Source organism: Lates calcarifer, linkage group LG12 (assembly GCF_001640805.2).
Source record: "Lates calcarifer isolate ASB-BC8 linkage group LG12, TLL_Latcal_v3, whole genome shotgun sequence".
NCBI lineage: Eukaryota > Metazoa > Chordata > Actinopteri > Centropomidae > Lates > Lates calcarifer.
In genome coordinates this window covers 2,037,465-2,054,284 of record NC_066844.1, presented here as the reverse complement: position 1 = coordinate 2,054,284, position 16,820 = coordinate 2,037,465, and the positions used below count along the sequence as shown (strand labels likewise).

Here is a 16,820-nt window from a genome sequence, read left to right as displayed (position 1 = left end):
CACACACACAGATGAAAACACACACAGATGCGGAAAAAAAATGTCAAAATACAACCGTAGACGTTCACCACAGTTCAAACATACTTTTCTGTCAAGCTGTCAAATCTAAAAAAAATAACACCAATGGAAACTGAGAGGAAAATTTAGGACAAAGACGCCTCGGGAGGAATCAGTGTCGGGGAGAAGGAAGGTGCGGTAAGAGAGGGAGAAAAAAATGAAAGTCATAAAAGAAAAGAGTGAAGACAGGCAGAGCTGTAAGGCTTTCTGCACGGTTTGGGTCCTGGATTGTCAGTCGGTGCAAACATCAACACATCAACACTACAAATGACAGGGTACACCAACAAAAAAAACACACATACATTCACACACAAATGCACACAAACCTCTGGCATTGTTAGCTGAGCTTTGGCTAGCTTTCTATAAAATAACCTAAAACCCCAAGGAGAAGGGGAAAAAGCTGTATATTTAATTAGACTGTCAAACCTTCGAAAGCCTGCAAAACGCCAAAGCAAAGTGGGGATTCATGCAAAAATGTGACAGAGAAAAGTGAAACTAAGAAAATAAGAGACTCAGTAAAAACTGCATTAACTGAAATTCTTACACTACACAAGAAAGCAGCTGGTAGAGAGAAAAAGAAGAATGATATGTGGTGGTGGAGTGAGGACTGACTGACCATGATGGACCGATGGACTCAGTACACAGGACAGAGTGTTTACACCCTGCAGAACAACTGAATCTGTAGATATGCACATAGTGTCTGTAGCATAGTTATTACCTCGTGTACTTGTGGGCACGCACAGACTGTGCAATTACATCTTTGTTTGATGCCACTGGTGTGATGAGGTTTAGTGTAATTATCAGGATAGCTCTGTCCAACTTCAACCAAAGAAGAACATTGTAAAAAGAAACAAAGGGCAAGCAACAATTTAAGAAATGCTTACAATGCCTCATTGTGATTCCATCCCAATATTTCAACTGGCTGTGCAGACGTGTGGAACAGCGGTTAGTCTCTTTGGACACTATCAGAATTTTGAAGCGGACCATTTTCAGTCATCAAAGTTCTGAATCGGACATACATCGTGAATGTGTCTCACAATGCCATTCGAAAACCACCATCTTTGACGACCAGAGATTTCACTGCATTTCTTTCATGACTGTCAACTTTTGTCCAGCAAAACTGCACATTGTATAGGTCCTCAATATCTCCAATATCTGCCTGTAAATGTTGCCAAACAATGGAAAAGAACAACACACATTTCTGTACATGAGCTCTTCTATCAGTCTATCATCTAATGTTTACATTCTGTGTCTGAATGCTTGTACAAACATATTAAAAGAATAATATTAAATATTGACAATGCACATTTGACCTTCCTGATTAAATGTTTCCCCATATGTAATGTTTTAGCATATGAATATTCTTAAGCATTACACGTCTTAGATTACATGTCTTTCTTCCATGTGCATGTGTGATTATGCTGGAAGCTAAGAATTCGCATACAGCTTTTCAGTCCCAGCTCCATGTGTGAAGCCAACATTGTCTGTATAATTTTATATTCATGACACTATGAATAAATTGTAAATCTGTCAGTAAAGACTCTTTTATCTGTGTCTGTTATTTCTAATACAGGGTTTTCATCTCTTGTAATTACTCTCCACATTTTCTTCTTAACTGTATCCTTGTCTCAGTTGCTGCAAAAGCCCAATTTCCCTTCAGGGATCATTAAATCTTCATCTGCTCTATCTGATTCACAGGAAGGCTAGACACAGATTGTCTGTCACTGTTCAAACCACAAATTAACACATTCCTGTTGTTGTTTTGACTTCAAAAACACAGACACACACAACGAGAGCAAGATGGGGAGCTCTGAGGCTCTGAAGACGGCCAAAAATAAAACATTCACAAAGACTATATGGTCCAAATAAATATATGATACACGACCAGAAGGAAAGAAAGACAACAGGAGAAAGTAAACACATATGTGCAGTAGAACGTGAACAATAAAGACCAGACAAACTGAGGTCTGAGGTGCTGGGAGCTTTTGTTAGAGATGACCAGAGCCTCAGAGATTAAATAAGAGAGAAGGATGTCTATTCCTTTTTGATTACTCCTTCTCTGGGAGAGAATTAAGTCTCTGTCCATTCCCACCTGAGCCCCTCTGTCTCTCCAGCTCTCTTTGTTTCTGTATCTGAGACAGTAAAAGCATTTTCAAATGTGTTTCACTATGTGTTACAGCAGGAACAGGCCAAATTAAAACAACAGAGGGTTTTTGTGTCACTTATTGAAGGACCTCCATTCTCAACAACAACAGAGGATATGAATAAATTCTTAGCTCAGCTTGATGAACAGTAAAGAAGGTTTAAATGACTATGTACATTAGTATTAGCTATAGCCTCCTGCCTATTTGGCTAGCTAACAAACCCATAATCTGCAATGATAGTATTTGTAAGACTAATTTATTTAGTAGGGCTAATAATGTCATGCGACAATGTAGCAGCTCTGGCACAGTTTGAAATAAAGAAATGAAAGCTACAAACATAACAGAATTTATTTGCCTTTTTTAGCTCTCAGGTTTGGTTCTCTGGTTGCTCATACATAGATGTGCATATTATGGCCTCACTGATCTCCACAACCACAAAAACAAGCTTCCACTGGCATCTGGAGGGAAGACAGTCGAGACTGGATTTCTGTGCATTTGTTAAGAAGTCCTCCAGTGGTCACAGACCACATAACACAGCTTTAAATAAAAATGGCCTTTGCCTCCACTTCACCAAACTTTTAAGACATTACGTATGTTCACCTGTCTGTCTTGGAAATTGCCTTTTCAAACAGACTGACTAGTCACTGAAGGTAGGAAGAGTCATAGAGGAAAACTCTTTGTGCCTTTGTGTCAGTCTGTGAGTTTGTCTCTGTCCTTGTCTCCTGTTTTTTTCTTGCTTTCTTTCACAGTTTCTGTCTCCTCCATCTATCCATCTGGATGCTTGTCTGTCTGCTTTTGTCAATCTCTTTTGTGTCTTTTTCCATTTACATGGCCCTGTGAAGTCTTTCTTTGTATTCTGCTGTGAGTATAAGGTATCTCTCAGTTTTCCTCTGCCTCCCGTCGATCGTGAACCCACTTTCTGTCTGCGTTTTCACTCCATTTTTGTCTGTCTTCATCTTCCTTTTTATTTCTGCTTTTTTTTTTTTTTTTAAAAAAAAAAAGGAGGAAAATTGCAAAAACCTCAATTGTGTGGGTTTTTTCCTTTACCTTTTGTTGTCTGCCATCTCCATTTTTTCCTCATTCTTTATTCATGAATGAGGTGTTCCCAGCAGGTTTCTTTGTCAATCACATAGTTTTTTTATATCTGAGACATGCAGTCTCTATTTTTATTTGACATTAAATTAATGTGTCACACATCAACACACACTCGCACAACATACATGCACCATATATGTCATATATATATCACATATCAGTTCAAACATACTTTTCTTTGATTAGGCTCTCATATGCTGATGATGCTGAAGTACACAGATGAAGAATTTTCTTGATTTATTAATGTATTAAAAGATTTCTATCAATCATCCTCTAAACTCTCTCTCCCTCGCACCTCTCCTGGGTGCTTTTTTCCTGTCTCTCTACCTTCGCTCTTCCCCTTCCTCCTCACTTCAACTCCCCCCACCCCCCTTTCTCTCTCTGATCATTTTTCACGTCTCAGATTGTGGCCATGTTGATGGGTGCTGAAAACATCGACTGGCTTTGATGTTTGATGTTTGCTGCTCATGTGAGTTTGTCTCGCTCAGCCTGGGGTTTGAAGGTAATAAGAGGTATGAGATATAAGTGTGTGTTTGTGTTTGTGTGTGCTGTGGGCCGGGCAGTGAGGAGTATGGAAAAAAAACCCAAAAAGCCTCTCTTTTCTTTTGGCGATTTGCAGGTTTGTGAAAGTTTGACAGCGAAATAAATTTACTGCGGTGGCATTTTTTTTTCTGGCTCATGTTTATTGTTATCCTGAAAATGCTAGTCAGAGCCCAGCTAAGCATACAGAGGTGCATTTATGAGTGTGTGTCAGTCAAGCTTAGCAGCTGAATATAATCATATTTTTAAAAAAGCCAATAAACAGAGAAAAATAAATTCATTTATCATATAGTCTCTCCCTACATTACAGGGAAAATATGAAATCTTATCCAGATTACGCAAAACATTACATGCTTAAAATATATGTGTTGCCATCTGGCATGTGGGGGGTGGGTTTACATGATAAAATGTTTCGTTTGTTTGTTTGTTAGTTGATTTATGTTCTATTGTTGTTGTTATTGTGTAGTGGGATACATAAAACATGTTTAACATAAGATTTAACAACTCTCAAAAAGATTATTATGTCTATACCGAGGTGATGGAAGATAGAAAAACACTCATGTCATATTGTCACATCTATGAGTTGTCAGGGGTGCGGGTTATATTATTGCCACGTCAATACAGAGATGATGAGAGAAGAACTTAACAAACCCATTCCAATCCAATCACGCTTAAGCCTGAGATCTATAATGGCAGGACTATGGACTATATGACAACGATGTCTAAATGGAGTTGGAGAGAGAGAGATGGTGAGAGCGATGGTGCCAATCCAATCTCGTCAGATCTACAAGCTGTCGAGTGTAGGTTACGCTCTCTGATAACTGTATCAACCACATCAATATTATGGAGGTGAGGCGAGAAAGAGGATTATATGATAACCGTGTCGATGATGGAAGCAAAGAGACAAAAGCAGAGGGCTTACTTTTACCCTGCATGCATGTAATATGCTGTACCCAAACCAGTGGCAAAGAGGAAACATACAGTTGGAAAACACGAGGAATCCACACAATCCTGAATATCGATGTGTACCCTTAAAATATTCCAGCATTTAAACTGACTATAACAAAACAGTCTGTTCTGCCAAAATCAGGTGGATAGCTGATAAAGGTCAGAGACCCTCCACAGTTACCATGTAGTTGACACGACAGTTTCTGTCTGCTTTCTCTGTGCTCAGCAGCGATGGAGGAGTTCTCCACCAGTGTCCTTTTTGCTTTTGTTCCCTCTGTCTTCATGTCTAAGTTTCTGGTAACTGTTCAGTGAATATATAATATTATAATATAATATTTTTCTAAAACACCTCACGTAAACCTGCTTTAATCTAGCAGTCTGCTGATAGAAGGCACATGAACATATGTTGACAGCCAAGTGATGTAATCAGATGGCAGTCGGTTAGGATGACCGAAGAGAAATCTTTGAAAGGTTTTTGTATGTAATTCAGCTGTCAGATGTTCTGCACAGTACTTGAATTTTTCAAATAGAATGAGGTCTCATTGTTCACCATTTGTTTATCATTTTGAGCTTTGTATAGATAGATAGACGTGTACTTGTTTTGTTTGTGTGAAAACTGTAAACTACAAACTTAACCAAATTTAACCAATCTGAGGTCCAGTGTGAGAACAGCAGAGGACAAAGAGACTGACAGACAATTTGTTCTGGTCCTGCTTTATCAGATCTATAGCTGTCAAGGCAGCGTTCAGTCGATGAGTTGCCTATGATGAGAAGGGCTTATAGGCTGTGATGGCTATCGCCCCTGACAACCACCGCCTGCAACGATAGATGAGACAGATAACTGACATGGGACATATATACAGAGAAAGAGAGTCGGACCGGCATAATGCTCATGTGCGTTCAGTCGCATCAGATCTTCAGAACAAGATCGTGGTGTGGTGAGTGGAGGCTGAACGCTCTCCTCTCCCACCACCTCTGACATGTCAGAGACAATGATGGGAAAAGATAGATGAATCAAGGAGAGATGATAATGATGTATGAGAGCAATAACTGACATGACTGAAAGAAATTTATATAAGTGAGAGCGAAGAAGGGAGGTTTATAGGATTGTTGGCTGTAATATGAGAATGATACGATTAATGATTAGAGACATGGTGAGCAAGTAAAAAATACAAATATACTCAACTTCTCTGTGGTGATATTAAAGGATAACTCTGGTATTTTTGAACCACTATATCATACAGACTCCAAACAGAACCCCAGAGCTGAGGGAATACCACTGCCACGATTGTTTTTCATTTATGTAAAGGATATTAATACTTTCTGAAAATCACACAATAATGCAGGCAAACTAACCAACTGAGGCAGCAGTACAGCAGCAAATCAACAGTGAAGTCTGCATCTCCCTCCCTCCACTCATATACAGAACCACATCTGTCAACAAACACAGCACCTGTTACTGCAGCTGAGTCAAACATCAGGTCTGCATGAAGTTTATGGGCGGCTCAGAGGAGCTTCTTTTGTACACAACACTCACAGCTCTATTATCACCAAGCCAGACCTCTTCTATCTGAGTGCAACAATCATTGCCCTGGCACCATTATCTGACCACAGTAACATTGGAATCTACAAGAATCTACAGTTAAATCACAACTGAATCATTTCCTGTCTCCATCATATCGTCAAACCAGCGAGGGTGTGATCTTAGCTGTGTTAGATATTAACAACATATTCAATACTGTGGCAGATCCATCCAGTTTGAAAGAGAAAAAAGAGAGAGGATGACCTTCCGGGCTTTTTCATAATTTGAATACTGGTGAATTTTAATGCTGCTTTGGTGAAACAGTTTCTGATAAACAGTCACGTCAGTCAAATAAGTGAATTGAGAAAGGACTCAAAATAGACAGAGGGAGAGAAATGTAGGAGACAGAAAGTGTGAGAGAGAGAGAAATGGGGAGACAGACATGCATGTGTGTGTGTGTGTGTGTGTGTGTGTGTGAGAGAGTGGGCGAGTAAGAGCAAAAGGGCAGAAGTGTGTGAGAGAATGAGACGGATAGACGGGCCATCTGATTGCCATTTGGTGTTTGACGGGCAGCGAGAGAGAGAGAGACACACAGCTGGGGTCACGTCACGAGCTGTCTACTGAGTTTTATCAGTCTGCCAACTCAGATGGATGGACGGAGAGATGGGGATATAAAGAGAAAGGCGAGTTATCCTTGTAACCTTTTCTCCTGTGGCAGACAGTGAGAGTGTTAAAATGTTAAACTTTATATTCAGCCAATGTAAAGATAATGTTTGTAGCTTGAAAATTAAAGAGCCAAAGAAGGTGTGTTTTGTGGCTCCATGTGATTTCAAAATAGAAATTAATGTACCCTCAAAAACTAGACACCATTTCCACCAATGTACACAGACTTTTGTGTCTTGACAGTTGTAAAAGAGCACATATTGAACATTAATCAAGACTGTTCATGCAGCAACTTGCACAGAAAAGTAAGAATAACACTGACAGATCCCTGTCATAAAGAATATACAGCTGCCTTAGTCAAATAAGTTTCATCGTAACCCTGTCCCCTTGTCTTAGACTGCCCTATGGACAATACAGACTATTCGTAACCCAGAGAGACAAATGCAGAATCCTACCAGTAGGCAGGGCAGGGTCCATAGTTGGTTTTTCCCAGGAGTTGACTTGTTCCCAGGTAAATCCATTGGTTCCCAGAGAGACGCTGTACCCACAGCTGCTATACGACTCTTCAAATGTACAGCCACCTAAACAGAGAATGAAAAAAAGAATTAATTACAGTACAACACAGCGTACAAAGTTGACATAGCAATCACGTCAAGGTTTCATCTCCACAGACAATTCAACAGAGTTGAACCTCAGACTTGACTTCTGCATGGAAAGCTCCCAAATTTAAACTGATGTAAGAAAAGCAGAAGTAAAATATGCACGTTCTTTGTCCAGGACATGACTGAAAACAAACAACAAAAAAAGAACAAGTAAGAAGAAAAACAATAATAACACCTTATACATATTCCCTGTGTGTAAAAGCATCAGAACTTTTCTTTTAAAGCTGCAGGTGTTCAGGACATAATCCTTAAAATGTGTGTGTGGAGTGTGATAAATGATGTGACACATCTCCTCAAGTTCCCTGGCTAACATAAGGCCTTATGGATTACTTTTGGTTATTGGTCACTATTGGTGACAGCAGGTCAGTTTTTAAGTGTACTGACCTCTGGGGGCAGCAAACAGTCGTCAGGTAGCGTAAGAGCAATGCAACTGTTGTATCTGTCCAAGTGCAGCCAAACACAATATGGACTGAAGATTAATGGCGTCACATTGTGTGCTACACATTAAAAAGACCATTGAATGGATAATTCCAGCTATAAAAATAATTAAAAATGGGATTTGATACAATAAAAAGCTGTGTTATCCACCACATTTGTGATTAAATGTTTAACCCAGTACATGCTTTTAAACCACAGCTTTAATCACTTCAATACGATTTGAATTTCTAAGTTTTTTGTTTTGAAAATAGAGCTTTTATAAGCTGCTTTGATATTGTTAACAATATTATACTAATTAAGTTATCAGCATGAATTGAAAGAGCCAGTGAAAAGACAGACACTGTCATAGTCTATCAGAGGAGAGTGGAGCGCAGAAGGGGAGAGAGAAAGTGTGTATGAGAAAGAATAACAGAAAGAGAGAGAGTATGCCTTTGTATGAGAGAGCGAGTGAGGGGCAGAGGAAGAGAAAGCTCTATGTGTCAACATGATTAAGTCACAGTCTCATCGTTATTTCATGGCCCAGCTAAGACACATTTTCCACTGTATTAGCCTTCTCTGCTAGCCTAGAGCACTGCACACACACACACACATCAGCACATAAACACACTTCCCTAATTAGACATATGCTTTGACACACAACCATTTTAATTTGTTTTGAAGCATTTGAAATGGGGGAACGTCATTGCTTGAAATCACTTGATGCTTACTCTTCCTGTGTGATCTCCTAACGGCACATCTGTCAGTTCAGACCTCATCGGAACAAAAGAAAAACTTCTTGTCGTTCTGTCTTCATATAGTAACTTGTTTGTAGATTATACAATGAAACCACAGCCAGAGGACCTGGTGAGTCATTTAGTCCACTTAGAGTTCTACGTAAAACATCTGCTTTAGCAAATGTTGAGTAAGTAAAAGGAGAACATGATCAATATTTGGACAAAAGTTTCAGAGACCTACATGTCACATGACAAATCATTTCTGAAGACTGTTGATCTGTATTGTATCGATGTACTTTATATATCTTCAGTGTAGCAGTTCACTATGGGCTACTGACTGGCCACTGAGACTACGCCTGGACAAATCTCTGTGGGCTGCGGCATCAGTGGGACCATAAAAAAAAATCGATAAGGTTTTAACCGACCCTCACTGCATGCATGCTCCATGACTGTGCTCACTGGCCAATCACAATCATGTTTCAACCCTCATCAACCCCACCCAAGGAGCCCCTTTCCGGGGGGGGGGGGGGGGGGTATGTCCAGGGCTGAATTTCTGTCCTGGTACTGGCCATGATTAAGTCCCCTATGGACTGATACACTGTCCTTCATGGTTGGCATTTATGTGATAGGTAGCAAATGTAATGTCATGTGACTGGGTGATGATATTAATTAAAATACTTTTTAATTTAATTAGTTTCATATACTTTAGTTTAACAGCAAACTATTCCACTTTGTGATGTCATGTTTTGTTAGCTTGTGTTGATTTAAGTGAATTTGTCCTAACCACTTTGTCTTTTTTACCAATTTTCTCTTGAGCTACATGTGTAACACACCACAGTAAATAAACCACTCTTTTGGACTTTGACTGAAACCTCTGGAGTCTGCCTCGTGCTGACCTCACAGCCCCACAGGCAACAGTATTCAATCACATACTATATATCCTAAAACGTAAAATGCAAGAAATGTATGGCATAGATGTGATTATGCCCTAGAAAGACTTACATCAACTGGGAAATGAGATTGAACAGAAAATGATCCTTCTTCTATCTGTATTCTGGCTGAAAAACAACCTCCAGCAGTGGGTGGAAACCAGGAAAAACACTATTTTTCTTACAGATATGAAAAGAGCTGTTATAAATTAATCACTACTGTGATAATTAGCCTTTATTGGCCCCTCGTTGTTCAGTGATCTCATTAGAAATGAAAAGAAATCAAAGTGATCTCATTAGAACAGAGTTATAAACAGGCAAGGGGGGTGGGGGATCTAGCATCAATATTCAATATCAGATCTGCAATTTTAAGACCACTATCAGGGGATGAGAGGGAGAAGTGGCTCACAGCGGTAGGCCAGTGTGTGTGTGTGTGTGTGTGTGTGTGTGTGTGTCAATGCCCTTAATCTAGTTTTGAAAATCAGTACAACACCTCCTCTCCCTGCATCTCATTGACACAAACACACAAATATAGTCACACACACACATACACACATTCTGTTTCAGAAAGTTTCCATAATGAAAACATAACACTGCTGCTGTGGTCTGATGGGGAGCATGAGTATCTGTGTGTGTCTGTGTGTGGGTTGTTGTGTGTTTTGTGATGGAGACTGAATGAAGTTCAGATAGAAACATACATAAACATATAATGCTCATGTATGTATATGTGTGTGCATAAGTAGCTGTAGGGGTGTGTGCATATGTTAGTGTGTGTGTGTGTGTGTTCATTAATATGACACCAAAACAAGCAGAATCCCTTCATCTCTTCTAATTAACATTCCTGTAACCGATATGATAAAATATTGATATGTCGACTAGAGCGTGCGCACACACACACACACACACAGAGGGAACAACCACTTGATCTGATCATTCTTTAACTGACGTCAGCCATGTTTATCAATATTTCACTTAACCCTGTTGTTTATTTTTGTCAGTGTTTTTGTTCTGCTGTTTGTTGCTGTCATCTTCCATCCAACTGTCACAACATCACAGTGCTAATCAGATGAGTCTGTCTGTTGGTGTGAATAAACCACTTCCCTGAATGACAACGAAACACATCAGCCAGGTAAATCAACCACAGTGTTTTAACTTCCCCAATGTTAGCAACTTCCTCCTTAACCACTGGACTTCATCCCTGCCTTATTGTATTATGTATGTTGTTTGTACTCCAGACCACATTACAGACATTTTCAGTTAAAAAAAATCTCATTCTGGAAAAGTAGCTGAAAATTAAAGTTTGGGTTGTATTAATCAAAAGTAAACTCTGAATTATATTAAAGCATAAACACAAACTCTGAATACAAATCCTCTGCAAACAAACATGACTATTTTGGAAAGCTTTGAATGGCTGTGATGAACCTCTCACCTTGTTTTCTGTGGTTGCGAAATAAATTAATTTATCAAAAACAAATCCACTTTAGCCGAGAGAGAGGAGAAGAAATGTGTTGATGGTCGACAACAAATTAAATATTTCATCTATGCTGATGAGTTTGTTGACCGTTTTTCCTTCAATATCTGCCGCTCTGCAAGGCAAACCTGTGACAGAAAGCCTCTCCAGGCATTTGGTCACCGCATTGCTGCTTCAAACTTTTCAAATGAGTCATTCCAAGCCTCCACTTAATAGACCCAACGACAATTTTCATCCTAATTTTCCTTTTTTTTTTTTTTTTTTTAATTAAAACAGCGGCAGTTATTGTTGACAAATTAATAGCCAACAGAGAAATTACAAGGACGTCTCCTTGTTGTTGTCGCTGCAGTTGAGATGTAATTTGTTTGGCTGTCAAAGAAACATTCTCACCACAGCCTAATAAGCAGAATGAGAATTACCTTTCACAGAGTGGAGTGCTAATGCTCTGTGCATGCATTTGTTTCAAGGTGGCAAACTGAGACATTTCAATAGGAAAGAGCACACTGCTGATACAGAAAATGAAAAACCTTTTGACATTTTTCAATGACATGTCTATTCAGTTTGAGAGGTGGATTTCAGGTGATTTGCGTGTTATCTTTTATAATCAAACATGTTATGAATATGTTAGGAAATTCCTTCTGTGTCAAGCTTCTTGAGACTGGGAGTCATCTTTTCATTCAGTAGATCACAGCGCCAGGTCCAAAACCAAACTGGTTTATTCTGGTTTCATCTGACCACAGAGAGAGCTGCCAACGTGCATCAGGCCTCTTCTTAGGTTCTTTGACAAAGTTTAAAGGGGTTATTTGTAAATTTCCTCTGTTGTCAAACATGGTTTCTTGCCGGATGGTGGCGATGGTCATTTGCCAAGAGCTTCAGCCTTCAGGTTAGAATAGGTCATGTGAGCAGTGCTACCTCCCACAGTGACTCGCTGTCACAAAGTGATCAGACTGGCACACCCAGGAGGCTGGTTGGCATGCTAACTTCAGTAAAAGAAAAAAAAGTACAACATTGGTGTTGCTTTCCACTGCTGGGGACATGTCTCAGTGAGTAAAGGAGAGAAGTTCGATGCTGAACTCACAAAGTTTCTTCTAGAGTCATAAGTAAACAGCTGTTAGCGCTAACGTGGGCTCTGTAGCAATAGCAAAACTTACAAACTCCTTTAATGTTGCAGTTTCAAGCTGTTTTATGAACAATGGCTTTCTTCTTGGACTCCATCCCTAACAGCTGACTTCACGCAATGTCCTTCACACTTTCTGGTTTCCACAGATAATTCTCACCCATCTGTTTTTGCCCAGGGTTGTGTAAATAACAAGTTATGCATGGCATCATCAGCTTATGATCAGTATCCTGTTGATGCTCTTCCATCTTTCAATCTGATTTTTTACTTGTTCAGACAGTTCCTTAAGATGAGGAGACATGTTGCTTTCAACACAGCCCAGGCCAAAACTGGGGAAGCTGTGGTGTTCATAGGGGATTTTAGAACCTTGTTCATGCAGTTAGCCTTAGATGGAAATCACTTTTGATGCATTAAGGTTGTACTTTGGGGCCACAGTTCAATGTAATCTAACCTGTTTGTTTTTACTTATACACACAACCAAATACTCTTTACTTCAACTTATAATACAATTATTATAACATGACAGAGTTTTGAATCATTTAACATTTTAGTGATATTGCACAAGGGTGTAGTTTTGTTGTATACTGTATAAACAGACCTAAAAACGACTTAGACTGCTGCCATATAATCATTCAATAACACTTAGCTAACATTACAAATATTCAGTTTTAATAAGTAGGTTATTGGGCATTCATCCATTCAGAGCAGATCTTTCTGCTTGAGCTCACATCTGGTCCATTAAGACATGTAGTTAGACGACATGGATCAGACTAACTCAGTATCACTATAACACACACGAACACACTGCCATTACGCAAGCAACCTGGTTTTCATCCAAAAACACTCACATGCTGCAAAGCGAACACACACACACAAGCAGCAAAAAATAACTCTTTGCCCTGAAAATACCCACTTACACACAAATAAAACACATCCTGCAATGATAACACTTATTAAAGCAGAATCCCCTGTCTTTCTCATGTTAAGATTTCCATCCCCTCGAGGCACCAGTAGCAGCCATTAGAGCCTTTCATCTCAGCCAAAGCTAACACAGAGCGACAGGACCCACGGAGTCACAAACCAGGGGGAGGCACCCCGAGGCGACCGGCTCTAAAGAGTCTGTTTACTGCTCACTTAGATAACATCTACTGATCCCAAGTGTGACTGTGTCTTCAAGTGTGTCTGTGTGTGTGTGGGAGCAAACCGAGGACGTGTTTTCGTGCGTTCATGCGTGAATGCGAGTGCAGAGCAGAACACGGTTCAGTGTCAGAGGTGGGAAGTGGCCGAGTACATTCCACAAAATTCTGTATTTCAGTATTTTCATTTTACTTCTACACTTCACTTAAAAGGCAAATGCACTTGGCAGCTGTTAATATTTTACATAACAGCATAACAGTGCATCTTATTGTATGAACCAATCACATATTAACACCCAGCAGTATATATAACAGTTCAAAATTGCTTCACTTGAACCAGCTACAACATGAAAATGATACATAAACATTAATGACTCAATATAGAAATCCAAAAATATAATGTATATATACCAGTTTGTTGAGCCTAATAACTGCATCAGTGGGTATTAATGGCCAAATTTTGGATCATCACATGAATGATGTATTGGTATGGCTGTTAATATCGGCCTTTTATTTTATTTTATTAACATATAATTTTTTAATTATCATTTAATAGCCCAGCTCAGTATATCCTGGTCACAATTCTTACAAATATCAGTTTAGTATCAGTTTTTTTTAACTCTCAAATATCATTATCAGTATTGTTTATGCTTCAAAATTCAAGTATGCAGACCCTTACCCCAACCCTAACCAAAACAGCGATAATAGAAGCTTAGAGCGTGTAGATTCCACACACGAAATGTCCTGAAAATGACGTGCTATTTATACACATGAGATCATGGCATGTATGTATGTATGCAAGTCAGAGTGTATCTGAGCTGAGAAGGTCTGGAAACATAGGTGTGACTGTATATGTGGGTGTGTGTGCGTGGGTGAAATGACTCAGTAAGCATGTGTACTCCTATCTTGTCTCTTAGTTAACTCATATTAAATCCACTGTCAGCTAACATGGCAAGATCCTTAAATATTCCCATTAAGTCATTTAAAACCATATGCCAACATATGCCATCTGCCCCCATGTACCCTTCACACACACATCCCGAGGCAGTCTAAACACACTGGCTAAATACTAAATGCCATTACTGCCACCCCAATAAGCCTGGATAATAAGAGAGAGAGTGGACAGAGGTTTGTTGGTGTAACATGCAGTGTGTGTATGAGAGGGGGAGGGAGATAAAGCTTCTGACAGAGAAATCTAAAAACATAGAAAGTGTGCTGGTGTGTCAGGTGAAGTCAGCTCTCTTCATTGATTTAAAAAAAAGTAAAAGTAAAAGTCATGAGGTGAGAGGTTTTGTGTTTAGCATGAGTGTGTGCATCTGTGTGTGTGTGTGTGTGTGTGTGTGTGTGTGTGGAGAGAGTAGGAGGTGAGAGGATAGCGCAAGAGGATGAATGTTTAATAGAGAAACAGATTAATACAGAAAATGTCTAGTGCTTTAATGAAACTGGTTCAAGTGATATAAAATGCAGAGACGCCAGAGGGTTACAGGTTTTATGCGTGACTCTGTAAGTGTGTGTATAGAGTAAGAGGAGCCTTGGGGTTAGAAGTCGGAGCAATCTTCGACAAAAAGAGGAAACAAGAGAATGAAAGAAGCAATGAATGTGTGCTAAATGAAAAGATATTTATAAAGAGAGCATGCGGTAATTTCTTCTAAAATATGAGGGCCAGAGGTGTTTGGGAGTTCTGACAGCTTTTTCATAGAAGTTTCTGGTGTTTTTAGGAGAGCAGCAGGACAGTGAATGCTAAATAAACAAAACAAGCTTTGACAGAATCCAAAAAAGTAGGAGAAAAGCTGGTGAGCAGGTGTCAAAGATAAAATCTGTTAACACTTTATGCATTTATGGTTGTGTGATGTTTGGAGTATTCTTCCTCTTTCTGTGGATGAATAAAGGTAGGTGACAGGGCATGTTGTTGAGATGAAGTAGCTCCAGCAGCTAAAACGAGTGCAGCGCAAAACAAACTTTTAGATGTTAGAGTCATTTCCTCTGAATAACAACTGACTAAAGGTTTCTCCTATCATAGACTGCTGTTATGTATTAGTAAGTTCAAATATTTAAAACACAAATTTACCCGATTAAACACATTATCTGTGTGAACATTTCTTAGTAAAAGCAACATTGCCATCATACATGTTCAAATCATTATCAGATTTCTCTAATCGGGGCTTTTTAATCACATTAAGTCTGTGTCAGTGTTTTCAAGGGCGCATTACTGAGGCTCAACCAGTGAGTGACTGAGTGAATGACTATGTGGGTAACTACGAATGAATGACTGAATAAGCGTGCGAGTAAGGGAGCGAGTGAGCAGCACAAGTAAGTGTGAGCGAGTGAGCGAATAGATGCCCAAATAAATGTGTGAGCAGTTGAGTGAACAAGTGAATGAGTGAAGAGTGCAGCAGTTGCGGTGTGCGATTGTTCCCTTTAATCTCCTCCTCTCACTTCCAGGGTGTGTGTCTGTGTTGAAGCCTTAAAGGCGAGGAAGTGCTTTCCTGAACGGTCTATTGTGACTTTAATTATCGGCTACATGAATCAATAGGGGACCTGTCTTGTAACCTTTAGTTCTACATGAAAGAACACAGAGAACAACGTCGCACCGATTGCTTTCAGTGGCTGTCACACATGGACACACACTTCAAGCTTCCTGACCACAAACCCAACATTAACAACACACAACCATCATACAAAAACCCACAGCTAACGCTAACGCTAACGTACGTCTGCACTCAACTGAATCAATTGGATTGGACAAAGGGGTAACTACAAAGGGGAGGCTGAGATTGGAATGCATAGGAGATTCATACACACATGGACGAGCTCTCGCCGTCACCCACACACATGCCTTCTGCTCAAAATGAGTGGCTGCAGTGAGCAGTCGTGCTAAATTAGAGGAAAAGAAGTTGACAAAGCAGACAACAGACAGTATTTCAAATAACTCAAATACAGACACAAACACACACAAAGCTGATTTGATTCATGTGCTCCCTCAAGCTGCTGTAATTGTATTTTGCTTCCCAAAACAAACTCTAACCTCAACTAAGCCAAACACACACACACACAGAGAAAACGCACAATTAAGTAGGTATACAGGTATACACACTTGAAAATCGAGTTAACCCTGTCTGGCCTCTGACTGGAATCCAAACCAGCTGAGTCTGGTTTCAGTCTAACAGAGTTTGACCCCCACTGTGGGACTAAGTCCGACGGATCCTTTACAGGGACGCTGGGCCAGCTGACGAGCCCAGGGCCTGAACTCAGTCTAATCCTGTTTGAAACTGAACCAGGCTGGACCTGTAACAAAAAACGGTTAAGCCTAGTTTGGCACAGAACGAGAACCAGGTTAATCACTGCTTTAAGTTTAAAAATAACCCAGTCTATTTAAGGTGTGTAA

The 16,820-nt window shown here is 39.7% G+C and overlaps 1 protein-coding gene across 8 annotated transcripts in view; it reads right to left on the bottom strand.

Moving 5' to 3' along the window:
- Positions 1-16,820, bottom strand: part of ptprt (protein tyrosine phosphatase receptor type T) — a 295,874-nt gene that overhangs the window by 240,358 nt on the left and 38,696 nt on the right. For all 8 annotated transcript variants that reach the window (XM_051074478.1, XM_018702965.2, XM_051074474.1 and 5 more), the window contains exon 2: positions 7,425-7,550. In XM_051074478.1, the coding sequence (XP_050930435.1) occupies positions 7,425-7,550 (126 nt within the window). The remainder of the gene's footprint in view (positions 1-7,424; positions 7,551-16,820) is intronic.